Genomic DNA, 27,956 nt, shown 5'->3' with positions numbered 1-27,956 from the left:
AAAATGTATACAGAACTTTGTCAAATTTATGGGAATAAGAGCCATCTCCCAATTGATAAATGGGCAAAAGATATTAACAGATAGTTTTTGGATGAAGAAATCAGAGCCATATACAGGTACATAAAAAGCTCTAAATCACTACTGATTGGGGAAGTGCAAAACTAAACAATTCTAAAGTATTATTTCACACCCATCAGATTGGCAAAAATGATAAAAGGGCAAAATGACAACTGTTGGAAGGCATGGGGAAAATTGAGGACCCTAATACTCTGTTGGTGGAACTGAGTCATTTGAAGAGCAATTTAGAACTATACCCATAGAGTTATAAAACTGTATATCCTTAGACCTGGGTCTGTTTCTTAAAGAGATCAGGGAAAAAGGAAAAAGTCCCATATGTTCCAAAATATTTATAGAAACTCTCTTTGTGATGTCAAAGAACTGGAAATCAAGGTGATGTCCATCAATTGGGGAATGGCTAAACAAATTACAGTATTGTAATGTAATGCTACTCTACCTTAAGAAACAATGAATTTTTTTTTAAACTTGGAAATGACTATATGAGATAATGAGTAAAACGAGTTGAACCAGCTGCAGACTTAATATTTGAGAAGTGGAAAATGAAAAACATAATCTATATATTTTGCCAGATGATGCCTTCTGTGTTTGGGGTGGGAGAGGGACTGAATAAAAAATTAATTAATTTTAAAAAGAAATTTTAAAAAATTGTTACAAAAATGCCTCTCTTTGGAAGGGAATGAGTGGGATAGGTTAAAAAAAGAAGATGGTATTAAAAAATCCCCAAAATATCAATAAATTAAGACAAATAACCATACTTTTTTCTTTTTTCTTTTTCTTTTTTCTAGATGATCCCTTTGATAAGCCTCCTTGCCGGGGTTGTTCTTCCTATCTCATGGAGCCCTACATAAAATGTGCTGAATGTGGACCTCCTCCATTCCTCCTCTGTTTGCAGGTAGCTCACCAAGTAGCCCAGACTTGCATCTCTCTCTCTTTTAAAACATTTTATTGATGTCCTTTTTTAAAATCACTGTCACTTCCTAATGGTTATTCCCTTCCACCAAAATAACCTTCCTTTGCAACAAGAACACAAAACACACTATGTCTAAAAATGAATATCTTTCTTCATTACCTGTAGTTCAGACCTCTGTGCTTAGAGGCAGGACACATGATTCACCATAAGCCCTCTGAAGTCATAACTAGGCTCTGCATTGATCACAAGATCTGACCACTTGTTTCTCCTAAACTAGATCTATTGGCATGCTAGGAGATTAATAGCAGGTGTTCTAATGTATCATACTTCATCATCATCATCTTTTTGTTTTAAAACCCTTGCATTCTTGTCTTAGAATTGGTATCAGCAGTTAAGGACTAGGCAATCGGGGTTAAGTGTCTTGCCCAGGGTCACACACCTAGGAAGTGTTTGGGGTTAGATTTGATCCCAGGACCTCCTGCTTCTAGGCCTGTGCTCTATCCACTGAGCCAGAACATTCTTCTTTAATTTCTTCTCTCCCATCCATACCCCCTAACACATTAGAACTATAGAACCTTAATGTTGAATCCAGGAATGCCCTCTAAAACATCTCTGACAGGAATAATACACCTTTTGCTTAAATACCTCTAGCAATGGGAGATTCCCATTTCTGGAGGCAAAACATCTTATTTTTGGACATTTTTAATTGTTAGGAACTTCTTCCTTATCTGAAACCTGCTTCCCCAGAAATCATGATTCATTTGTTTTAGTTCTGCCCTCTGGAGTCAAGAAGCAAACCTGATCTCCCTTTTCCATGAAAGCTATTTGATGACAGATATTGTGACCCCCCATTGATTCTCTCGTCCCCCACCTATATATCCTTTGTTTTCTTTATTCAGTACACTGATAATGTGGTCACTAATCCCAGAATTTCAACATCCTGGTCATCTTCTTATATATATACTCTGGCCAGCTTGTCATTTTGATGATGATGATGACAGTTAACATTTATATAGTACTTACTATGCCAGACCAGTAGATGGCACATTGGTTTGAACACTGGGCCTGGAGTCAGGAAGACTCATCTTCCTGAGTTCAAATCTTACCTTAGACACTTATTAGCTGTGTGATCTGGGGCAAGTCACTTGATCCTGTTTGCCTCTGATTCCTATTCTGTAAAATGAGCTGGAGAAGGAAATGGCAAACCCCTCCAGTATCTATGAAATCCCAAGTGGGGTCACAAAGAGTAGGACATGACTAAAAAAATGACTCACCAATAACATATGCCTGGCATCATCCTCGTAAGATTTAAATTAATATCAATAATTCTAAATATTATATTTATAAAATCTATTAATAATCATGTGAAGTAGAAGGAATAAAAACCTAATTATCTAACAAAAAATAAACCATGTGAGTAAATTCTCTTGCTTGACCCAGAGCCAATTTCCACAGTCTTTGATCATAGGAAGAGACAGTGAGAGGCAGGGCTACACAAAACTTATATCTTCCTTAAGTCAGCACATAATGTGAGAAGGAAAGTGGATGCTGGGAAATGAAGTCCTGGGGAACAGATTCTAATTACACATCCTAAATGCTATTATTATCTCACTTGATCCTTACAACAGCTCTTGGAAGTAGATGCTATCATTATCCCCATTTTACAAATGAAAACATGGAGGCAAACAGAGGTTAAGTCACTTTTCTAGGGTCACATAGCTAGGAAGTATCTGAGGTCAGATTTGAACTCAGGTCTTCCTTGTGATTCTGGTATTTTGACTCATATTTTGGAAGCAGTCTTCATAGGTATTGTTCTCCCATTTTCCTTAATACTTGTCCCTTTCCACCCCTTCTTTATTCATTTTAAATACTGTTTTATTGATGCTATTTATTTTCATATCAGGATCTTTTCTAGATAAATTCTCCATCCAAGGATCACTTCTTTCTATGAAAGAAGAAAATTTAATCAAACCTACCAATACAGTGACTGTGTTCAATAGAAGCATGCAACAATATTCTACTTCATAGACCCCTACTCCTACAGAGAAAGAGAAATGGCATATTTCCTCATTTCTTCTTCTGGACTAGTATTGGTCATTACAGTATATGCAGGATTTGGCTTTTTTTAAAAAATGTTATTTTTATTTACATCTTAGTTATTGTGTGTTTTGTTTCCTTCTGCTTCCTTTGTTCCACATTCAATTAGACAAATGTTTCCATATGTCTCCAAATTCTTCCTATTGGTAGATTCTAATGATTCAATAATATTCCACAGTATTAATATACTACAGTTTGTTTGGCCACTTTCCTGTTATTGGACATCATTTTGTTTTCTGCCTTTTTTTTCTACATCAAAGGCAGTATGGTGTAATGGATAAAGAGTTGGTCTTGAACTCAGAAAGACCCAGGTTCAGATCCCACCCATGACACTACTGGCTGTGTGAACCTGGTTAATCTCTTTGCTCTTGGCTAATCTCTAAGGCTATAAGTCGTAGAGAAAATGTGGACCAGTAATTGGTAGAAAGAAATTCTGTATTCTACTCAAACCATGGGTATAGTTCCTATCTCCATTTTTGTTGCATCCACAAATTCTGCTATGAATATTTTAGTCCTTACATACAGTTCCTTGTTTGTTGAGCCTTGACACTCTTCACATTGCTTTGGCTGGGAAAGTTAAAGCTCTGGGATAGGAAATACAGCTAAGGGGGAAGGATTGCTGTTTTTGATGTAATCTAAGATACTGATCTCTATCTTACTCTGATGGCAATGGGACCTGGATAGCAGTCTGACATTATATGACTAGGTTAGTTCAAACAACCAGCAGGAGTCAGGCCAGCATATAAATGCAGACAAAAGCCTGATGTCAAGGCCATTGGTTTTGTCTTTCTATTTGAGATCCACTAAGTCAATGGCTATGATAGCCACTATCCCATTTGATAGAACTTTCTTTTTTTTTTTTTTAAACCCTTACCTTCCATCTTGGAGTCAATACTGTGTATTGGCTCCAAGGCAGAAGAGTGGTAAGGGCTAGGCAATGGGGGTTAAGGGACTTGCCCAGGGTCACCCAGCTGGGAAGTGTCTGAGGCCAGATTTGAACCTAGGACCTCCTATCTCTAGGGCTGGCTCTCAATCCGCTACCCAGCTGCCCTCTTGATAGAACTTTCAAGCAAAGTTAAATAAAAGTTTGAAAGCATTTTTGGACAAGGACTGGGAAGCAGAATGGCATAATGGATAGAGAGCTCACTTTGAATCTAGGAAGACCTCTTTTTTTTTTAAAATTTTGTTTAATTAGTCAATTTAGAACATTATTCCTTGGTTATAAGAATCATATTCTTTCCCTCACCTCCTCCACCCCTTCCCATAGCTGATATTCAATTCCACTGGGCTTTACATGTATCCTTGATCAGAACCTATTTCCATGTTGTTGATGCTTGCATTAGGATGATCATTTAGAGTCTACATCCCCAATCATATCCTCCTTGACCCATGTAATCAAGCAGCTGTTTTTCTTCTGTGTTTCTACTCCCACAGTTTTTCCTATGGATATGGATAGTGGTTTTTCTCGTTGATTCCTCCAAGTTTTTCAGGATCACTGCATTGCCACTAATGGAGAAGTCCATTACAATCGATTGTACTACAGTCTCTGTGTACAATGTTCTCCTGGTTCTGCTCCTTTTGCTCTGCATCACTTCCTGGAGGTCGTTCCAGTTCACATGGAATTCCTCCAGTTCATTATTCCTTTGAGCATAATAGTATTCTATCACCAACATAACACAATTTGTTCAGCCATTTCCCAATCAAAGGGTATCCCCTCATTTTCCAATTTTTTGCCACCACAAAGAGTGCAGCTATGTGAATATTCTTGTACAAGTCTTTTTAGGAAGACCTCTTTTCTCTAGATATAAGTGTCTTGGAGCTAGTCACTTAACCTCCAATGCTCAGAGAAGGTGCCTACTTGTCTCAGAGGAAAGCATTTCCTTTATATTTATTATATTTAAATAAAATGCTAAAATACATTTTATTTCTATTATTTGTACTATAATTATAAAATGTATATTTATATTATTTGTAATAAAATACATAATTTATTTATATTCCTTATAGATAGTCAATTCCTAGGTTCAGGACCCTATTCCCATCCTGTCTTAAAGAATACAAATATGAAAGAAAAAAAAAGATCTTTCTCTTATCTGTAAAGAAGCATTTGGAAAGCTCATGAGTCACCTGTTGTTTTCCCTGTTTTGCAGTGCTTCACCCGAGGATTTGAGTATAAGAAGCATCAAAGTGATCACACTTATGAAATAATGGTAAGAGCATAGATTTCTACTTCTTTTACAAACCCTAGGAATGTTAGAAGGAAGGGGCTTTAGGGACTTATTAGACCACCCTACTCATTTCAGAAACCAGGAAGTTGAAGCCCAAAGAAGTGATTAGCTCAAGATCATCATCCATTTAGTGAGACATGAACCTAGGTCAGGAGATTTCTGTCCATTGTCCTTTAGGCAAGTCACTTTTGTTTTTAGGGACTCATTTTACTTGGTTATAAAATGTTCAAACCACCTCACAGAGTTGTTGGGAAGATCAAAGGAGATAATGCATACAGATCATTTTCTAAGTCACAAAGGGCCAAAGAGATATCAGCTGTCCTCATCCTTGGTTTTGTTGCCATCCAACTTTCCACTCCATGTTTGTTTGTTTTTTTTTGAACCCCCCCCCCCCCATATTTCACCTGTTCTGACTTTGATAATAGTTGTTCAGTAAATTTTTTAGAAACTTTCTAGTCTGCCAAGATGTCTGCTCAAAACTTTTATTTCACCTCACATCAATAATCGAGCCCTTCAAACCCTCCAGGACTCTGGAAGAACTTCAAAGATCCCAGATCTCAAAGAACTCTATAAATCTACATGAAGTTATTTTATAATTTACAGATGAATTAACAAGCATTTATTCTCTCCTTCCCACAGCTCCTCCTCTTCAACTAAACAAAAAAAGGGGAGGAAAACCCATCACAACAAATATGCACAGTGAAGCGAAGCATATTACTTCATTGGCCATACCCACAAATACATATCTTTCTGTATTTTGAGCCCCTCACCTTTTCTTTCAGGAGATGCTTCCTTATTAGACCTCTGGAATTGTTATTTGTTATTGTTCAGGGTTATTAAGTCTTTTAGAATTGTTTGTCTTTATACTGTCATTATCATTGTATAAATTGTGATCCTAATTCTGGTCACTTTTCTTTGTATCAGTTCATATAAGTCTTTCCAGTTATCTCTAAAGCTATCCATTTCATATGGCATGGTAACATTCTGTTATATGCATATACCATCATTTGTTTAGCAATGGGTACCCCTTTAGTTTCAAATTTGGGGCTACTGTGAAAAAACTATTATAAATTTTTTGAATATATGAGCCCTATTCATACTCTTTCCTTGAGGTATATGCTCAAGTAATAGTATCATTGGGGCAAAGGGAGTATATATACAGGTTAATGAATTTAGAGGCATATTTCTAAATTGCTTTCCAGAATGACTGCTCATTCTGAACTCTACCAACAGTATATTAGTATTTCTATTTACCTGAAGCCCCTTCAACATCTATCATTTCCTAAAAAGCCATTTTTGAAGTTTACTGATATGGGTTGTTTTTTAAGGTGCCCAGGTATATAGTAATCACATCTATCTTGTGATCTCATCAATTCAGGTGTTTCTTCTCCCTTGCAGAACACCACTCATTCATGCTGGCTCATTCAGTGTAGCTTTCATCAATGGCCTCCCAAAAGTCTGTCATGGGTTGTCCAACCAATATGTTGGAGGCTTTCCTCACTTTTCCCCAATATCTCGAGGGTACTGGTAGAGCCTTGTGGTAATCCTTCATTATACCTCACTCTTGCCGTGTAATCAGCTGCTCTTCTTTTTCCATTAATACAGTTCTTTCACCTCCTGGTCTTTGGTATTTCTCCTTGATAACATGTCGCAACCTGCTCATAACTTCATACACCTTTTTATGGCCTTCTGTGTGATCTTTATCTTTAGTTCTTTAGAAACAATGATGTTCTAGGTCTTACCACCATACATCAACACCAGGAAAAATGTTTGTATTGAAAAGATGAGATGTTTTTATGAGAAACCTGATGTTGATAAAAGTCCTTTTTAATTTCCCCAAAGCTATTCAACCTGTGCTCCTCTCCAGATGTTTTGAACTCTGGGCACAACTCATTGTTCATTTGTACTGCCTATCCTAGATATCTTTTGGACAAGCTCTATATGGTACTCATTCAGGGACAAATGCTGAGATTTAGAGAATAGACATTCTTCATTCACTTGGCATGTTCTGTGTGTATGGACAGACTAAGTTTCTCTTGTAGGAAGCTCTGTATTGTCTTATGACTTGATACTTTTAGCCCAATGTCATCTGTAAATAACAGCTGAAGGATCCTTCCTTGACCTGGTTTCTATGCTAAATCTCTGTCATCATAGAAGACTTTTGGCATTCTCCCAATATATCTCCTTGGTTTTGGCCTCCCCTTTTATTTGTTATCAGATCATTGAGCAGGACTGTTTTTGTCTTATATGTTGTAAAGAATCTCAAGCAATCTTAAAGTTTGGATGGGAGCTACTTTGTTGTAAAATAGCTCATACAATAGCATTTCTTTCTACCAAGTTAAAAGATTTTATTGTTGTTTATAATCAATAACCAATAAACATAATGAGATTATAAATTCTTTGTCTTTCATTTGGCTTCAAGATGGTAAAGATGTAGCCCATTCCTGAATCTTTTTGAAAACCTGCATGTTCCCTCCACATACTCTCATTGATTCATTTATATAGATGGGAATGTAGGCCTACAGATTGGTAATTATTGATATTCTCTGGATCAACTTTTTGGTATCAGTAAGATCTGAGATTTTTTTCTATTCCTTTGGTATCTTCCCCTCCTTTAGATATATTATAAATTGAGGCTTTAGAGCCCTCACAGTTGTTTCACCTCCAGCATCAATCTTCTCTAATTATACTTGATCTAATTTGGCTTCCTTTCTGGTCTTCATTCTCTTTAGAGCCACGTCTACTTTCTTTGTAAGCACTTCGGGGATTGTGATGGTAGGGTCCAAGTTTGGTAGTTCCACTATCCTTGATGGAGAAAAACAATAGGAAACTGTTGTTTATAATATGGTTTGAAATCATGACTTTTATTGCCTCTTTTAGGTCCTTTAAGGGAATTGAAAGAGGGCTTTTCTATAGTCCAAGGGTCCTTAACCTAGATTTTTTTTTTTAAACCCTTACCTTCCATTTTGGAGTCAATACTGTGTATTGGCTCCAAGGCAGAAGAGTGGTAAGGGCTAGGCAATGGGGGTCAAGTGACTTGCCCAGGGTCACACAGCTGGGAAGTGTCTGAGGCCAGATTTGAACCTAGGACCTCCTGTCTCTAGGTCTGGTTCTCAATCCACTGAGCTACTCAGCTACCCAGCTGCCCCCCCCCCTTAACCTAGATTTAAAAAAAAAACCTTTACTTTTTATTTTAGAATCAATACCATCAATTTCAAGACAGAAGAGAGATAAGGACTGGACAATTTGGGGTTGAATGACTTACTTAGGGTTACACAGCTAGGAAGCATGTTAAATCATATTTGAATCCAGGACCTCCTGTCTCCAGGCCTCCATTAGCTTGCCCTTAAACTTGATTTTTAAATATTTTGATAACTATATTTCAATATAATTTAGATTTTATTTTTGTATACTCTAAATGTTTTATTTTATGAAATAAAAATTATTCTGAGAAGCTTCTAATAACTTTAACAGACTGTTCAAGGCATTTATGAGAAAAATAAGGTTAAAAATCACTCTTGTAGAACTATTTTTGGCCAGACTCCAGTATTAATTATTTGTCTTGTTCTCCAGAATCTGGCCTTTTACTATCTAACTTATAGTTGCATAAATTCAGGGAAAAATATCTCATGCTTTCCAAACCCACAAAAGATTGACTGGCACTAGAATGCTAACTTATTAATTTGTTATTAGGAATATAACATAACATGTGAAGCAATCCAAATATTCATTCCTAACATTTACAACCACATTCTCTGCCAAATAGGAAAATCTACTCGAGGAACTGAAATAAGATTTTTAAAAGTCATACAGCATGAGATCAGAATAGAGTGAAGATCCAAAAGGGATGATTCACTGAAGCTTGGTTGATCTGATGAGTCATGTTTCTCTGCTATAAGTATGTATCTGCTAAAGTGGCCAGATTGTCTTGTCAGCTGGTTTGGGCCTATCTCCCTTGGAAACCAAATTTCTCTGCAGGTTCAATTTTTTCCTAATTTAATTTTTCCATTTATATCATTCCTTTCTCTCTCCCTCTTTCTCTTTCTCTTTGTATCTCTCTCATGTGCACACATGCACACACATGGTCATGAGGCTTTTGATTGATATCAGTTGCTCCTTAAGAATTTATACATTCCTGGGCACCTAGGTAGCATAGTGGATAGAGAGCCAGGTATGGTGTCAAAAGGACCTGAGTTCAAATTTTATCTTAGACACCTCCTAGCTGTGTGATCCTGGGCAAGTCACTTAACCCTGATTACCTAGATCTTGCCACTCTTCTCTTTTAGAATTGACACTAAGATAGAAGATAAGGGTTAAAAAAAAAAAGAATTTGTACATTCTGGCTTCTTCATTCAGATTGGGAAATTTCCTGTTGCTTCTCTCACGTTTTCCTGAATTTTATTTTCTACAGTAATAAAGATAATTGATTTTCCATATAAGAAATTTCAGAGAATGTAAAATGTTTGTCTGTTTTGGGTGGGGAGGGAATCCAAGTCATATCCTAGTTTCATGTTAACAAGTTATTTATGCTTTGGCTAGTGGAGCATGAATCAGAAACCCTACAGGCAATGCACCTTTTTGTCATTTGATCATTTCATCCTTGAGTAAACTCAGCAGATGTTCATTATTGCCTGTTTGCCTCATTTTAGAGTTGGTGAGGCCTAGTGGATTAATCTTTTTTTTTTTAAAACCCTTTTCTTCCATCTTAGAATCGATGCTAAACATTGGTTCCAAGGCAGAAGAGTGGTAAGGGCTAGGCAATTGAGTTTAAGTGACTTTCCCAGGGTCACATAGCTAGGGCATGTCCACCTAACTGCCCCTGGATTAATCTTTAAGTCCTTTGAATGCAACATGATATATAGTAGAAAGAGCAGGCTATACTTGGTATCATTCAAGGACCTGGTTTTCAATCCCAGCTCATAAACTTCTTTGTCCTATAATGTGAGCTACAGCAAGAACCTCTGTAACATCAAGGTAGCTTGCACCCTGTACTTCCCAGAGTGATTATAAGGAAACTACTTTGTCAAGCTTTAAAGACTTCTTTATCTATTTAATTTACTGTTATCCCCAGCTCCCTGTGAACAGGGACTATGTCATGTTTCTTTGGTACTAAATAGTTCCCAATAATTCTAGGCCCCTAGTAGATCCTCAGTAAAGAAGAGTGTAATACATAAAACTCTTAAAGGAATATTTATTGTGAAAAGCATATACACATCTTATGACAAGTATCTTAATGTTTCTGTGCCTGACCTGGCAATGCTGGCTGATAACTTTTTTAACATTATAATTTAATTTTTAATTAATTAAATAATAACATTTTTCCATGGTTACATGATTTGTGTTCTTTCCCTCCCCTCTTCTCTCTCCGCTCCCTGAGCTGACAAGGAATTCCACTGGTTTAAACATGTATCATTGTTCAAAAATTGTTTTTCATATTATTAATATTTGCAATAGAATGATCACTTGAAATCAAAATCCCCAATCATATACCCATTGAACCATGTGATTGATCATGTGTTTTTCTTCTGTGTTTCTACTCCCACAGTTCTTTCTCTTGATGTGGATGGCATTCTTTCTCATAAGTCCCTCAGAATTGTTCTGAATCATTGCATTGCTACAAGTAAAGAAGTACATTACATTTTGTGCCTCAGTGTATCAGTCTCTGTGTACAATGTTCTCCTGCATTTTACTCTGCATCAATTCTTAGAGGTCTTTCCAGTTCACATAGAAATCTTCCAGTTCATCATTCCTTTCAACACAATAGTATTCCATCACCATCAGATACCACAATTTGCTCAGCCATTATCCAATTAATGGACACCCCTTCATTTTCCAATTTTTTGCCACCACAAAGACCATAGCTATGAATATTCTTGCACAAATCTTTTTCCTTGTTATCTCTTTGGGGTACAAACCTAGCAGTGCCATGGCTGGATCAAAGGGCAGGCAGTCTTTTAAAGTCCTTTGGGCATAATTCCAAATTGCCCTCCAGAATGGTTGGGTCAATTCACAATTCCACCAGGAGTATATTAGTGTTCCAATTTTGGCTGCTAACTTTTTAAAAATTTAAAATAATTACATTAACCTTTCTTTCTATCCCCTACATTTCACAACATATCTCTTCCTACTCATCCCAGAGTCATCCTTTATAACCAGGAAGAAAAATAAGGAAAAAAACAGTTCAACAAAATTTACAACACATTGACCAAGTATGACTTATGATGTCATGTAGAACAATGTTCCACACCCATAGTTGCCCACTTCTTCAAAGAAGGAATGGTGATGCATTTTCTCATCTCTTCTTTTGGCCATTATCATTTTAAAGAGCTCAGTTACAATTGTTTTATTTTCATTCCTTCCATTTACACTGTTGTAGTCATTGTGTGTATTATTTTCCTTGTCACTTTTACTTCATTTTGCATCAGTTCTTCCAAGTCTTTTCAGGCTTCTTTGTAGTCCTTATATCCATCATTGTTTTTTATAGCAAAGTTATAGTCATATTTACTTAGACATTTTCTGATCAATGGGCATCTACTTTGTTTCTAGATCTTTGGTACAAAATGGGCTACTGAAAAATATTTTGCTGTGTAGGGGGGCTTTCCTCAGATTTGATGACCTACTTGGGGCATATTTCCTAGTAGTAGGATCTTTGGGTCAAACAGAATGGACATTTTAGGCCCTTTCTTTGTATAATACCAGCTCAGATTCTAGAATGCTCATACCACTTCATGACTCCTTGCCACACTCCCTCTATTGCTATTTCCATTTTTTATCAGGTGAGGAAACTGTTTCCTAGAGATGCTTTTAAACTGGGGGAAAGGAGGTGAGAGGCTCACAAAATACAGGAACTCAATTCAGGTACCTCTTGGTACCATCATGATGCAAATCATTCAACAAGGCGAGAAATCATGTCAACATTTCCTGGTCTCATTTCTACCACTGTTTTAGGTAATTGATTTTTCTTAAAATCCCTTTTCCTTCAGACCTCAGACTTTCCTGTTCTTGATCCCAGTTGGACTGCTCAAGAGGAAATGGCCCTTCTGGAGGCTGTGATGGACTGTGGCTTTGGAAATTGGTAAGAGTTTTACCACTGCCCTTCCTTGCACTGCCCTGCTTATCATGTCCCAGGAGAGGAGCTGCCACCAGATAGGCAGGGCCTTCAGAAGGTGGAGTCCTGGAAGTAAGTTTCTGATTGCTTAGAGCTCTGCTCTGGCCTCTGTGCCTGAAGCAACTAGGTGGCTTGCCAGAGTTTCATCAAAGTTCTTTTCTATACATGGTTTTTTTCTGTCCTCATATCCCTGAGAAGTAGGTAGAACAGGATGTATTAGTCCCATTTTACCCATGAGGGCATAGAAATCGACAAGAGAGAAGTTGGTCAAAGTCATATAGATGGTTGTCAGTAAAGCCTTGAACGTGATAACCCTGGTCTCCTGGCCCCTATTTTTCTCATCTTACTTTGCCCCTCTTTAAAATGTCTAAAGGATGAAATTAGGAGGCCTAAGATTTCACTATAGTTCCCAGTTTCTTCTTTTTTTCTAAAATTAATTTATTCAACAAAATTTTTATCAGTGCTCATTTGATTCAAAAAGCATTTGTTAAATGCTGGCTATGAACCAGGCACTGTGCTAGGAGGTATTGGGAATATAAAGACAAAAGTAAAGATGTTTCTATCCTCAAAGAGTTTACATTCTACTAGGCTGCTATTATGGGCTAGCTTTGTATTAGGAATAATGGGAGAAACAAAATGTGCTATCTTCTTGAGACTTTTACTGGCTGACTTTGGCCTGGTCCTTCACATTTTCTCTCCTCCTTCAAAACAGGTTCAAGTTAATCCTCTCTTCATCTCCTTCTCTATTCTCTATTCTCTACCCCAGTACAGTCCCAAGTGAAATGGGATAAGACAGGTGACATCCCTTTCCTTCTAATATGCTTAAGAAGCCAAGGGACAGCTAGGTGACTCAGTGGATAAAGAGCTAGGCCTAGAGATGGGAGGTCCTGGGTTCAAATGTGACCCCAGACACTTTTTAGCTGTGTGACCCTGGGCAAGTCACATAATCCCAATTGCCTCCCTGCTCTTCTACCTTGAAACTGATTCCTAGTATCTATTCCAAGTCAGAAGGTAAGGATTAAAAAAAAATTAGAGCTGTCCATTTTTGGGTAAAGTTCCATTTTTAGTGGTCACTGGTCACAGATTTTTAGGGCTAGGGATAGTAGAATCCTGTAATTAGTAGTAAAGTAAGGACATGTCCTCTGCTTGCATTTCTCAGTCTAGCTGAATTTTGGAAGTCAAATTGAATTCAGACCAGGTATGTACCTATCTCATTTGTCTGCTGCTACCTCTTGGATGCCAGTTTGGGACTGCTGGTGTCAGATGTCAGACCTCTGATGGGGATGACTTTAAATAAGGCAAGAGTAGACTGTGCTTCTTAAACTTGCCCATAAATGAAAGCCTCTCCTCCCCACATATACACACATACACCTTTACCCCCTCCTCCCTCTAGGCAGGATGTGGCCAATCAGATGTGCACCAAGACCAAGGAGGAATGTGAGAAACACTACATGAAACATTTCATCAACAACCCTCTGTTTGCATCTACCCTGCTCAACCTCAAGCAAGCAGAGGAGGCGAAAACTGCCGACACAGCCATTCCATTCCAGTGTAAGTGCCCGCCTGCTGTTGGAAAGGACACTGGGCTGTTCCTAGAGTCCGCCTTCTGACAATTACAGATAATAATGGCCAGATGACTGACTGCTGGAGTGCTTGGGAAAGCTTGGTGAAACTGAAGAGGTGGAGTTGGCCAGGGCAGTTGCTGAGAACTGATCCCATCAGGGTAGCAGGGAGGGGACCCATCCCTGTCGACAGAATGCCAGGTTGGGAGTCATAGCTCCCAGGTCCTGTTTGCCCTTCCACACCTACTTATTGAACCTCTTCAGGTGTATCAATTAACTTCAGTGCCTGTGTCTGTAAGATGAGACCTGAAAAAAAAGTGGCCAACCTCACTGGGCTGTTGTGAGGACAAGACTATTGGCTTGTTCTCCTGCAGAGTTTATGTTCAGAGACACATTAGAAACGTGTCTTGTGTTTGATTATTAATCATCCCAATATGAAATCCATAGAGCAATGCATTATTGTCAGTGCCAGTGATAGTGGCCCTTCTTTAAAATTTATTTTTAGTTTGTTGTGGTTGAGGGACTCCTGGGCCCCTTTATAAGCATAACTAAAAACATGATGAATTATGAATGAGCATTGCTTCTGAATGGCTCAAAGCACAAGAGTAATGAGATACTAGTATGTTCCTCTCCTCTACCACACCCCCACTCCTAGCCTCAAATTGCCCCAGAAGCAGCTTTACAGCTGTCTGATTCAGAGCTTTATAATCAATTGAGAATGAAAAAGAAAACCAATAATATTCATCTGAGATCTGTAAATTGAGAATTGCCTGAGGGAGCGAAAAAGAGGAGTAAATATTTGGGTCTGGGGTATATTGTGCATTATGGAAACCTTTCTCACATTTAGTGTTTAAATGAGAAACTCAGAGGAACTTTCTCAGGTTTCCTATGAAGAGTGTTGTGATGAATTAAAACATTACTGTATTGAAGTGGTTGGGAGGGGAGGGGAGTGAAGGGGGAACATCCCAATTTATATTTCCTCATTTATCCTTGTGCCTTTATTATTTAAACTCTTGCCTTTTTGTCTTAGTATCAGTTCTAAGACATAAGAATAGCTAGGGCTGAGCAATGGGGATTAAGTGACTTGCCCAGAGTCACACAGCTAGGAAGTATATGAGGCCAGATTTGAACCCAGGAACTCCTAACTACAAGCCTGGCACTCTATCCACTGTGCTACCTAGCTGCCCCTTCCCACCTCCCAACCCCCTTGTGCCCTTATTAATTCTATCTGTTGTACATTTCTTCTTGGTGTTATGTTACTATTTGTTTTGCTTTCTGGTGTCACTTTTATTAAGTGATTGAATAAAACCCTAAATTCTGGTTGGGTCAAGTTTCCCTCTGACACATAATTACTGTGTCACCCTGTAGCAAAGTATTCCTGAAGCAAGGTATTAATCTTAGAGCTTTTGTTAATTCTCCAAGACTATACATTTTTTAGAAGGTGCAACTTGAGTTGCTGGAGGAAATTTCCTCATCTATGAGTTCCCTTAGCCAATATAATCATAGGTCTAGTCCCAATACCTAAATTATGCAATTAATAGTCATCACTATTTCATTATACAGAGAAAAAACTAAAGAAGAAATTGTAGCTTGCCTTTTCCATAGGTAGGAGAAAGGGGAAAGAGTAAGAGAATTTGGAACTGAAAATAAAAATTAAAAATTTTTTGAGCTCATTGTAGAGGAAATTGTAAATGTCTGATTTGTAGGTTTTTAAAACTTATATATTAAATTTGAGAAAATCATAACTAAATTGACCTTTTTGTGTCTCTCACTTTCTTTTCATTTTCTTTTGTGCATATGTATGTTTTTTAATACTGAACTTGAAACTCTTCCAGCTACAGATGATCCTCCAAGACCTGCCTTTGATTCATTGCTTTCCCGGGACATGGCAGGGTATATGCCAGCCAGAGCAGACTTCATTGAGGTAGGGGACACTTGACTCTTTCCTTGGGCACAAAGGCAGGGTTTTCTTCTGTTGAGGACTCTGACTTTAAACCTGGGAGTTGGTCAGGACTGAAGGTGGGTAGCCCAGGAAATGCATTTTTATATGAAGTTCAGTGGGCTGAACCATTGGGAAGTGTAGGCTTGCCATTCTCTGTTCGCCCTTTCTATTACACATCACACCCTCATTTATGTGGTAGTATGAGTACTCTTTATTGTCTTCATACAAATTTAGTTCAACAATCATTTCCTAAAGGCTCACTCTGTGCTGGGCAGGGGCATAATAACATATAAATAAGAGCTAGGTTCAGGGCCCACCTCTGATGGGACAGCTAAGTGGCATAGTGGATAGAATGCAAGACCTGGAGTCAGCAAAATTCATCTTCTGAGTTCAGATCTGGTCTCATACTTACTCGCTGTATGGTTCTGGGCAAGTCAGTTAACCCTGTTGGCCTCAATTTTCTCATCTGTAAAATGAGTTGGAAGGAAATGGCAAACCACAACAGTATCTCTGCCAAGGAAACTCAAGTGAGGTCACAAAGAGTTGGACACAACTGAACAAACCCACCTCTGATATTACTGACTGTGTTATTATTATGCACAAGTCACAACTTCTCAATGGCCCTGGAAACTCTTTGAGACAATAAGTGGCAAAAGAGGTGCTGATCTGAATTGTTTGAAGGAGTTTCTTCATTGAGAGTTTCCCATACCCAAATAAATCATAGGCCTGGTCCCAAAAAGAAAAAAAAGAATGTATATAAACCATATCTCCTTCCAAGAATGAATTTTAACTAACTCAAGGATCATGGCAAATTTGGGGGTCCAGAGGCTCGTTATATTGCCATTTTGCTAACTCATCTATATTATATAACCCTTGTATTACTTTAGGGATTCATGATTTCATCAGTATAAGTATTCCCTTCACCAATATAGATGGCAATCCTTTTCTTCTTAGTGTAAAATTTTTGTGAATATCTATGATTGAAAAGATTCATCCCAGGGCAGCAAAGTGGCTCAGCGGACAGAGAGCCAGGTCTGGAGATAGGAGGTCCTGGGTTCAAATTTGAGGTCAGATACCTCCTAGCTGTGTGACCCTGAGCAAATCACTTACCTCAGTTGCTTAGCCCTCCCCACCTTTCTGTTTTGGAACTGATGCTTAGTATCAATTTAAGGGTTTTAATGGAAAAATAAAAACAAAAAAACTTTTATCATCCAGTGGCCAAATGATCAAATTCAGTCACATGGATGGTGAGGGGCTGGCATTTGGGAACTTGACTTGGCTGGTTCTTGGACCATACACAGACTCTCTCTCTCTCTCTCTCTCTCTCTCTCTCTCTCTCTCTCTCTCTCTCTCTCTCTCTCTCTCTCTCATGCTCTGTTGCTGGACTTGTATTTGAAGTTTTTCTAGCATGATGAGATCTACCAGTAGAAAAGTTTCCCTTAAATAGCCTTTGAGACCTCAATGTCCCTTCCAGGTTGTCCTGAGACCTCCAAACAGGATTTTCATGTGGAACAACTTTGCAGATTCCCTCTAAAAATGTATTGACCTGCCATGAAATGACCCTGGCCTCAAGAGTCCCCCATTACATTTGTGGCTTATGATTGTACCTAACCACACTTACCAGTCATATGCTTTCAGCTTATGAACCAACCCATCAAATGCAGCCAGTGCTGCCTTTTATGTCCTTTGTCAACACATAGTATTACAGAGAAACAGCTTCTACAGAATGAATTAAAGCTGACATTTTTGCCTTGGCATTTAGCACCCTGTGGGTTTACTAGAGGGTGTGAGCTTCAGTTTTGTTTTTGAACCAAACTAGCCTATGTTTGGCTTCTCCTGAGTGTTTCCTTTGAAATTCTCAGAAGTACTCACTTTTATACTACCATGCTAAATGTTTTTCTAATGGATAACTCTTTCACCCTACCCCCAGGTTTCCTCCACTTATTGTTTAAAAGAAGGGTATCCTGGCCTCTTGCCATGTAGTGTGTCTTGCAATAGGTGTCCCACTAGATACTGTCTTCTTTGGGATCATGTCCAAACTTAAGTAATTAACTCAAGTGGATGGGGTTGGGGTGGGGGATTTGTCTCTTTTTCACAGGAATTTGACAACTATGCAGAATGGGACTTGAGAGACATTGATTTTGTCGAGGATGACTCAGACATTTTACATGGTGAGTTTGGGAAACATCTGGTCAAAATCTTGTGGTTATAGATTTAGAACTGGAAGGGACCTTAGAGATCATCTGATCTGACCCCCACATTTTACAAATGAGGAAACTGAGGTCCAGAGAGTGCCTTTCTTGTTAATTTATCTAAATTGTAACTTCTCATTATTTTAGAGATTCATGATTTCATCAGCATGAACACTCCCTCTATCCATATCAATTGTAATTTCTTTTTCCTTAGGGGAAAATATGAGTTTCTGGGCTAAAAAAGATATACCATTAATATCCACTTGTATGGTGATGGGGCTAGCCACTGTGAATTTTCCCAGGCTGATTCTATAAAATGACTTGCCTAAAGTCATGTAGGTAGGAAGCTGGAGAGGGGATTCAAACCCAAATGGTTCCATTTCAGATCCAGGGTTCAGTTGACTGCCTTATGTTGGCCTCAGGAAGAGAGTTAGATCTTGATAAAAAGGTGGGGTTAGTCATCCTATGCAAAGGGGTTGGAACCCTCTATATCTCCAATTGTATGATCTTCTTGGCTGAGAAGAGCCACCAGGGGAACAGACCCATTCATGGCCTTTATAATCTTCCTAAGAACAAAGAAGAACAGTGTCAAGATCTAAGATTTTTTTTTACTAATATTTTATTTTTCCCCAATTACATGTAAAAACACCTTTTAGCATTTGTTTTTTTAAATATTTACTTAACAAATTCTTTCCCTCTTTCCCATACTCTTTTCCACACTCCTTTCCACCCCTCCTTCTCTAAAATAGCAAGCAATTTGATTGAGATTTTGCAAGTAAAACATTTTTCCTTATTAGTCATTTTGTGGAAGAGATCTCAAAAAAAAAGAAAAGAAAAGAAGAAAGAAAGTGAACTATAGTACATTTTGGCCTTTAGACAGTTCCTTCTCTGAAGGCAGATGGCATTTTTGATCATAAATCTCTGGGATTGTCTTGGATCAGTGTATTGCTGAGAATAAAGCCCTTGATTTTAATGAAGGTACCCCCTGGTACTCATGAGTGTTTCACTGGCAAATCTGAACCTAATCAGTCTAAAATTTGCCAGAAGAAAGAAGAAAGTTAGTGTTCTATAAGGGTTGAGTGTGCAAGGAGGAAGATTTTGATTTTCTCTTTGCCTAATACTGTTAAATTTTCTGTAACTTTGTATTTGCATCTCTCAAGTTCTGGCCCTAATTATCCATGATTCATTTCTACACTTTCTTGTTAACTTAAACTATGAATGTCAAAGGGCTTTTAAGAGTGGGTGATACTGTCCTTTTTCTTTCCCTGCCCATCCACAATTAATTGCATATTCAAAAAAAATTAAAATGTCAGTATGCTCTTCCATATCAGTCCAGAGTCTAACAGGATTCAGCTGACAAATAACATGGACTTGAAAACTGAAGTTCCCAGTTTTTTATTTGGTTTTTAACTTTTTGTGAATGTTCTCTTTCCTGTTTCCTTCAAAGCCACTCCTTAAGTGGGAAGGAACAGCAGAATAGGACATTGGATTTGGAGTTGTAATCACTCACTATCTGTGTGACCTGAAGCAAATCTTTTAAGTATTCTAATCTTTGGTTTTCTCATCTCTAAAATGAAGGAATTTGGGGCAGCTAGGTAGCACAGTGAATAAAGTGGTAGATACATAGGCCTGGAGTCAGGAGGATCTGGGTTCAGATCTATCCTCAGACACTTCCTAGCTGTGTGACCCAGGGCAAGTGAGTCAGTTCCAATTGCCTAGTCCTTACCACTCTTCTGCCTTAAGACAGAATATAAGGGTATGAAAATAAAATAAAATAAAATAAAAGGAAGGCCTTTAGGTTATATCCAAGGCACTGTGCTAGATGTTGGAAACATAAAAACCACTACACAAGGGTTCCTGTTCTCAAGACAGACATATCTTTCTTGGAGGAGACAGCATTACTCGATCCATTGATTATCAGGCATTTTTTAGAGACCTCCTCTTTTCCTGGTACTGTATTAGGTGGTAAAGAACCATCGACAAAACAATCTTTGCCCTCAAGGAGCTTCCAGGAGGGAGGTAGAAGATTTGCAACATAAATACATACAAGGTAAACACACAGTTGGGCTAGATGGCCAGCTCTAACCTTATAATCCTTTTTGAATTCTAAATCACTTTTTCATTTTGAATTAAGACATATGCTTGTCACTGGGAGGGCAACTTGATTCTGCTCACTCCAGGGGAGCTGCCCAGGAATTTGATATTCTCTATCTGTGACCAAGAGAGCCTTCATGAAAATTTTAACTTAAAAAAAATTCTTTCTATATATCACCTTAGTGGTTTTCTTTGCAAATTTCTTTCCCTCCTCTTCCCTCCCACACAACTTTGCAGAAAGAGAAGTGAGTCACTTTGGACTAAAAGAGGAAAGCTTAACAGCCAGTCATTTGGGGGCCTATCAGCTTTCTTGTATTTGTTCTGTCTTAGCCATCAGTCTCTTTTCCTTTTTGGTCCCAGTGATTCATGACATTGCTCTTTCTTACCTCCTGTGGGGTTCCTTAATATTTCTCCCCCTCTTCCAAATCCACTTTAGTTAAAGCCTCATGCACTTACCTCCTCTAGCTGGAGCTCTGGGCTGCCACATTACAAGGGCAGTCTTGTAGAAAGCAGATTTTTGGGAGATACTCTTCAAGAATATGTCAGGAGAATTTGACCTTATGTTGAGGAGTGGAGTGGGTAGATAGAACCTTACTACCTGTGAATCATTTAATCTTTCTGAACCTCTGTAAAGCAGAGTTTATGATCCCAGCACCTTCCCCTTTTATAGGATTATTGTAGGAGAAATATTTTGCAGGCTTTAAAACATGACATGAATGGGAGTTATTTAGCACAAGGGGGCTTGCTACCAAATTTAGATCATAAATTTAGAATTGTAAAGGACCTTAGAAGCCATCAAATTCAATTACTTCATTTTACAAAGGAGCATACTGAGGCATGTAGAGGTTAAGTGACTTGCCCAGGTGTGTTGTGTTAAGTGACTTGACAGCTAAGTAAGTGTCTGAGGTACGACCTGAACCCATGTTTTTCTGACTGAGACTAGTAGCTGCCCCTCCATGAACCTCTCTTTCATTTCTTAACAGTAACAAGGCAACCATAGTGACACTGGGTTTGTTTTTTAATTTGATTTAGTATTCTAAGTACCTATATGAGATGCCATTAAGTCTCTTCTGGGCATGGTATTGACAGAACTACAGTTAATATGTTAAAAAGAGTAACCAAGAAAAAAACCAAAAACTAAATTGATTACTAATTCCAGGCAGGAGGGTCCTGCCATTTCATCCATCACTAGTTTTCATTAAACATGGCTTTGTGGGGCAGCTGGGTGGCTCAGTGGATTGAGAATCAGGCCCAGAGATGGGAGGTCCTGGGTTCAAATCTGTCCTCACATACTTCGTAGCTGTGTGATCCTGGGCAAGTCACTTAATCCCCATTACCTAGCCTTCACCACACTTCTGCCTTGGAACCAATGCTTAATATTGATTCTAAGACAGAAGGTAAGGGATTAAAAACAAAACAAAACAAAAACCCTAGCTTTGTGCTTAGCAAATAGCTGACACATAGTAGGATTGGGATAATACTTGGAATTATGATTTCATTGGTTTAGGAAACTCCCTCTACCAATGCAGGTATATAATAGACCCTTAATAAATGTTTGTTGATTGATTGACAGGGCATCAGTTATTAATCCTGGCCAGTATGTTGGTTTCAAGTGAATTGTCCAAGGTTATACAGCCAGCAAGTATCCACACCCTCCATGTTATCCTCCAAGTGACTTGGGAGGCTGCAGGCCATTCAGCTGAGGCAATTTTGCTCAGACTTTAAAAAAGGTGAGAGCCATTGGGGTCTGGGCCCTGCTTGATGAGCTTAGAATGGCTATTCCCACAGTATAACTTGAGGAAAACACAGCCCTGTTTGGCTTTCCCATCCCAAGACACTAATGAAGAGGAACACAAGACAAAGGAGAGGGAAGAGAAACTGAGGAAGGGGAAGAAAGGTAGGTCTCCAAGGACAGTTGCAGAAGAATGGGCTGCAAGAGACACAATGACCTTGTGATTGTAATGGAAACACAAACATGATAGCTTTGCCCTAGTCTTGCTTCTGATTTACTGAGACATCTTGGGTAAGCCACTGGAACCCTCTTTTGTCTCTTCACTGCTAATAAAGAGGGGGTGACATTGATTTTTCAGTGAGTGTTTTGCATAAAAAGATGGTGCCTAACCTACAGTAGCCTTGTTACCTTTGCTTTACCTCATTATACAATTTTATTTTGTGTTAAATGCATTGCTTTTACATTTCCCCACTCATCAGTTCTAATGAAAAGAAATAGCATGATGGCATCTGGAAGAATGGCTAATGCTTCCAAATCAAACCTTCCTTTCCTGTACCTAAATAATGATTTCGATTCATGGAGATTTTACTCCTGGGGTTTATTATAAACAAGAAGTCCCTAGTGGAGAGAATGATAGACTCAGGAAGATCTGAGTTCATCTCCTGACTATTAGTAGCTATATGACCCTGGGCGAGCCCCTTTACCTCTATGATTCTTCATTTCCTGATCTGTAAAAATGGAGAGGATAATGCTAGTAATACATATCTCACTGGGTTGGGATGAACATCCATTAAGCCAACACATACAGAGGGCTTTGTACACATTAAGAAATGCCAGATATTACTGTTTAATAAAAATAGGCTGTATGTTTCATTGTAGGAAGTCTGAGACACAATGGAAGTACAATTAAGCTTCTTGGGAATGACTTTAAGAAAAGACTAAAGAGAATGTGTGATATAATGAAAAGAGTGCTAGCTCTGGAGGAGGGGGTCAAGGATATGTTCAAACCCCTTAATTTCTCTGGGACTCAGTTTCTTCATCTGAAAAATGAGGAGGTTGGCTTCTGTGGTTCATTCTAGCCCTGTTAGGTCTATGATCTTATGATTCTCTAAATGAGCCTTTTGCAACAGTTTGGAGAAGGAGGGAAGGAAGACTGCAGGACCTAGTGTGCTACTTGCCCATCTTTTACCAAGAAATAAGCACATTATTGCTTCAAAGAGATATAATGGAGGGGATCCTTAGCTCCCCTTCCTCTGATTTTATGCTCCTTGATGCAACTGATTTGTGTGGTTCCCCTCTTAACCATTCCACCCTTTCCTTATGTCAGTGCCCTTTCATTTGGTCTGTCTTTCTTTCATGAATCTGTGGATTTTGGTTGCCCAAGGATTCTTGCGTTCTCAAGTACTGGATGTAGCATTTTTCATTGCCCACCATTAGTTTCTAACAGTGCAGGCAAGAATGAGGTCATGGGAACTTCCTCAATGGAATTCCAAGGCTTTTTCTCTAAGACTGGGTTACCTTTTTCTCATTTGAGAAATAGAAGGGCAACTAGGTGACTCAGTGGATAAAGATCCAGCCACTGAGTTGGAAGGACCTGGTTTCAAATTTGGCCCCAGATGCTTTCTAGCTGTGTGACTCTAGGCAAGTCACTGAACTCCAACTGTCTAGCTCTTACTACTTTTCTGCCTTAGAGGTGATACTTTTATCAATTCTAAGGCACAATATCAGGGTTTAGAACGAGAGAGAGAGAGAGAGAGAGAGAGACAGAGAGAGAGAGAGAGAGAGAGAGAGAGAAAACTTTGAAAATTGTTCGGCTAAGGCATGGACCTTGGCTTAGTTCCATCTATTGTAACCTGTGTCTCTAATCCTTACCTTCCCCATTTGTGTGGCACAAAGAGACCTGGGCCTCTTTAGTCAGTACATCCGTTTGCCTGTTAACAATACCTCACCCTTGTTGATAATTTGTTGGTTTTGTTTCTGAAGAATTATAGGCATATCATACATTCCTTGGATTTTTGTAGCTCTTCCAAAGAGCCCTCTCACATTTGTTGCCTCATTTAACCTAACAACATTCCTGGGATGTAGGATTAGGTATTTAAAAAGCTATTTCATAGAAGAGGAGACACACACACACACACACACCCACACCCTCCCACACACACACACACACACACACACACCCACACCCTCCCACACAGAAGTGATTTGCCTAAGGTCTTTCTGTCAGGGAATGAGCCAAGAGCAGAGCTTTTATCCACTTAGTCATACTTCCATCAGATTAATGGCTTCTTCAGAAGGGAGGTCATGGAGAAAAGGCCTAAAGAAGCTTTGCCCCCTACTTCCAGGAATACCTGACCCACAGGTTTCTACTGCTATGATTGCAACAGGAATTGTTATTGGCCTGGGTGCTCTGGGGCCATCAAGTCAGCTTTTTTTCCAGGCAAGTAGCAAGTGCCTTCTGTTAGAAAAAAAGAAACATGTTGTCTGCTATTTTGAACAGTCTTGGAAATATACTGTGGTGGGCAGGAGTGCCTCTTGACTTCTGCCCACCTCTTAAAATATTTTAGGACCAGCATTTTAAGAAGCTTTGCCATTGATCCCTCATATGATCAGAGAGAGCCCGCTCCTTCTCCGAAGTGGGGATTTCAACTGTCTTGCATCAGTGTATATAGCTTGGGTAGTGGTGTTTGTTTTTTCCAGTGGCCACTCTGGTATTTTGCTCTTTCTTAACTGTTTTAAGAAAACCAGGAACCAATCATTCTTATTCTTGCTATCTCTCTTCTCATTCCTATTCTGCTTACATTACTGTGGTAGTCCCTGAGATATTCACATGTTTAAAATCTTGTAATCAGCTGCCTCTTTCTGAATGTGCTTTATAAAGAAAAGACATGGCTTTGAATATGAATTTTGCTCTGGGTGAATTCCAGTTTTTTTCCTCCTCCCATTTTCTTTTGGTCCTGTGTGTTCTTTCCCTTTCTCTTTTTTCCTCCCCAAAGCTAGTCATCCAAGTTTCAATTTTACTGAGAGGATCAAACAACAGGACCGATTATCAGCAGTATTTATAGAATTTTTCCAACACAATCTCTTCATGTTTTCTCATTTAGTCCTTCCCACACAGATCCCAGAAAATAACATGGTAGGTTAGTGTCTTGGAAGTTAAAAGAGTAAAGAAAAGAATTTGTCAGACTATTGAACTCATCACCCTGTTCTTTCTTTCCTAAGATGGCAGTTTCCTAAGTGTGTTCAGCCTTATTGGCAACACAGTAAAGCCCCATTAAAAACACCTTGATGTTTTATATCCTCATATATATAATGAGTACATGTGTGCTTGTGTGTGTGTGTGTATGTGTCTGTGTGTGTGTGTGTGTGTTAGCTGTAATAGAGAGACCATGTGCATGGCAGAATGTAATAAGTGTCTGACAGAATCAAGAAGACCTGAGTTTGAATCCTACTTTTCATACTAGCTCTGTGACTATGGTCAAGCCACAATATCTCTGAGCCTCAGTTCCCTATCTGTGAAATAGGGATTATAATCTTTGAATGAATAGAACATTATTAAGCACAAACACTATGCTAAGCCCTGAGAATACATAGAGAAGCAAATTCAAATGTGAGCCCTTCCTCTCAAGTAGCTCACCATCTAATGGGGGAACAATGGTTATGGAAAGTCAGTCTCAAGTCAATTGGAAAAGTTTCATGGTCCTTGGGAATGCATCTATTGTATTTCTGTATGACACTCAAATAAGAGTTTTATGTAAAGCACTTCACAAATTGTAAAATACAAGATAAATGCTAATTTAAAATTATTATTATTAATCATTTCTATCAGTATAACATGCAAAGTGACAATGGGGATATTATTTTTGTTCACCAGCACCATAATTTTGAGGGGGTTCTGATTTCTCTGTATTTTTAGATCTAATGGCCACACTCATGTCTCTCCCAAAATATACTTAAAACATAATATTTAGGAAGAAAAATAAGAATAATACTTTATCAGAATTTCATCATGTCTGGGGAAGGCCAAGTCTTGGGACCACATTGGAAAAAGGAATTCACTATCCAACATAGGGAACACAGAGAACACAGCAATACAGGCAATTGTGTGCCTATCCAATGAGAGGAAAACTTAGACCTGGGTCACCCTAGGACAAAAGTGTGGGGAAGGGAGGGAAGGTGGCTTGCCCTCTGTCATGCCAATAAGAAAAAATGAGACATCAATGAAGTTTTTGAATTCTTTTTGTCTAGTTCATACATAATGATTATTATAATTTCCACTTACTAATACTGTAAGGTTTACAAAGTATTTTCCTCAGTAAATTCCTTTGAAATGTTTAGTGCAAGTTCCCACAGAGGAGGAAATTGAGGTTTCCAGAGTTGAAATTATTTACTCAGTGTCACATAGCTAGGAAAGGTTTGAGCTGAGAATGGAATGCCAGTCTGCTTCTAACTCTCAGCCCAGTATTCTCTCCCCTCAGGTTCCTAGTCATACAACTAGGAGGGTCATAGCTGGGCTTGGAAATTCACATCTGTTTCTACCTTCAAACCTCCTCCTTTTTCCATATTAAAAGATTTTTACCTCTGTTTTTCTAAATGAGGGAACTAAAGGGCAACTAGGTGGTGTAATAGATAGGGCAGTAGACCTGGAGAAGACCCAAGTTCAGATTTGGCCTCAGAAACTTCCTAGTTGTGTGATCCTGGGCAAGTCACTTAACCTTGTTTGTTAATAAATAGATAAATAAATAAAATACAATAGAATGTTTCAGGCAATTAGGTGACTAAGTGGATAAAGAACCAGGCCTGGAGATGGGGGAGGTCTTGGGTTCAAGTGTAGCCTCAGACACTTCCAAACTGTGTAACCCTAGGCAAGTCATTTAACCAGTTGCCAAACCCTTACTGCTCTTCTGCCTTGGAACTGATACTTAGCATCAATTCTAAGGCCCAAGGTAAAGGGTTTCATAAAAATAAAGATAACCTTCTATGATGTGGAGAGGGGAGAGATGGACTGAGATACCAAGAAATAAATTCTATTAATAAAAAAAGAAAGATGAGAGTATGCAGATAAAACTCAACTCATGGTTTAAAGCTATCTATACTGAAGAAATGACTTAAGAATGGAAAAGGTTCTATACACATGGAAAGATTTATTAAAATATTCTTCTCAATGTAAAAAAAATAAAAACAAAAAAATAAATGAAGGAAATGAGGCTCAGAGGGGAAGAATAAATGATATTCAAGGTCACAGAGCTAAAAAGCAGAAAATCTGGGCCTGGAGCCCAGATCTGGTCCCAGGTCCTGTTTTTCTTCTGCAAAATGCAAAGTGCTTATTGCAATGACTATTTAACTCTGACACTAGTTAAAAATTACAAGTCCAGATGCCTTCTGTGGTGATGCAAGATGTTTATCTTTTTGGACCAGAACAGAAGAGGGTGGTCTGGATAGAGCGGCCCTAAGATCCTGAGTCTCCAGCTTTGCCACCTATTTAGAACTGAGCTAGTTTTTATCCCCGTCTATGAGGCAGTTGTGTTATAATTCTGAGAATCTCCTGAGGATAAAGTGATGGAAAGATACACTGCTTTACATTCACAAACGGTCTTTCCTTCCTTATTTGCTATCTCTAGGCCAGCTTCTCTGATATTCTTAGGCAATATGGTATAATAAAAAGCGTGCTGGCATTAGGAGAGCATTGGTTTCCAGCCCTGCCTCTACTTACTTGATGTATGATCATGGGTGAGTCACTTAACCTCTATTGAGTTGTAATTTTCCCCATATATAAAAGGGGAATATAATATTTCCGCTACTTATTTCTCAGGATTGTTGAGAGGCTTATTGGAGATAATATATGTAAAATGCTTTGTAAATCTCAGAGTGTTATGTAAATGCCACCTCTATACTATTTCCTGGCAGCTTATTTTTGAGATTACACATCATGACCCCAAACTGGCAAATCTAATGAGATGGTCTGGCCTTGGTTTTTCCTCTTTGGATCACTCTTTTTATCTACCATAAAATC

The 27,956-nt window shown here is 38.6% G+C and overlaps 1 protein-coding gene across 4 annotated transcripts in view; it reads left to right on the top strand.

The window, feature by feature from the left end:
* TADA2A (transcriptional adaptor 2A) overlaps window positions 1-27,956 on the top strand; it is a 112,695-nt gene that overhangs the window by 15,949 nt on the left and 68,790 nt on the right. For all 4 annotated transcript variants that reach the window (XM_056816436.1, XM_056816435.1, XM_007481902.2 and 1 more), the window contains exons 3-8: window positions 864-970; window positions 5,236-5,295; window positions 12,297-12,388; window positions 13,815-13,972; window positions 15,819-15,907; window positions 18,024-18,096. In XM_056816436.1, the coding sequence (XP_056672414.1) occupies window positions 864-970; window positions 5,236-5,295; window positions 12,297-12,388; window positions 13,815-13,972; window positions 15,819-15,907; window positions 18,024-18,096 (579 nt within the window). The remainder of the gene's footprint in view (window positions 1-863; window positions 971-5,235; window positions 5,296-12,296; window positions 12,389-13,814; window positions 13,973-15,818; window positions 15,908-18,023; window positions 18,097-27,956) is intronic.

This window comes from Monodelphis domestica, chromosome 2 (genome assembly GCF_027887165.1).
Source record: "Monodelphis domestica isolate mMonDom1 chromosome 2, mMonDom1.pri, whole genome shotgun sequence".
Classification (NCBI taxonomy): domain Eukaryota; kingdom Metazoa; phylum Chordata; class Mammalia; order Didelphimorphia; family Didelphidae; genus Monodelphis; species Monodelphis domestica.
Note: the sequence above shows the minus strand (reverse complement) of the source record. Positions and strands in the feature narration are given on the sequence as shown.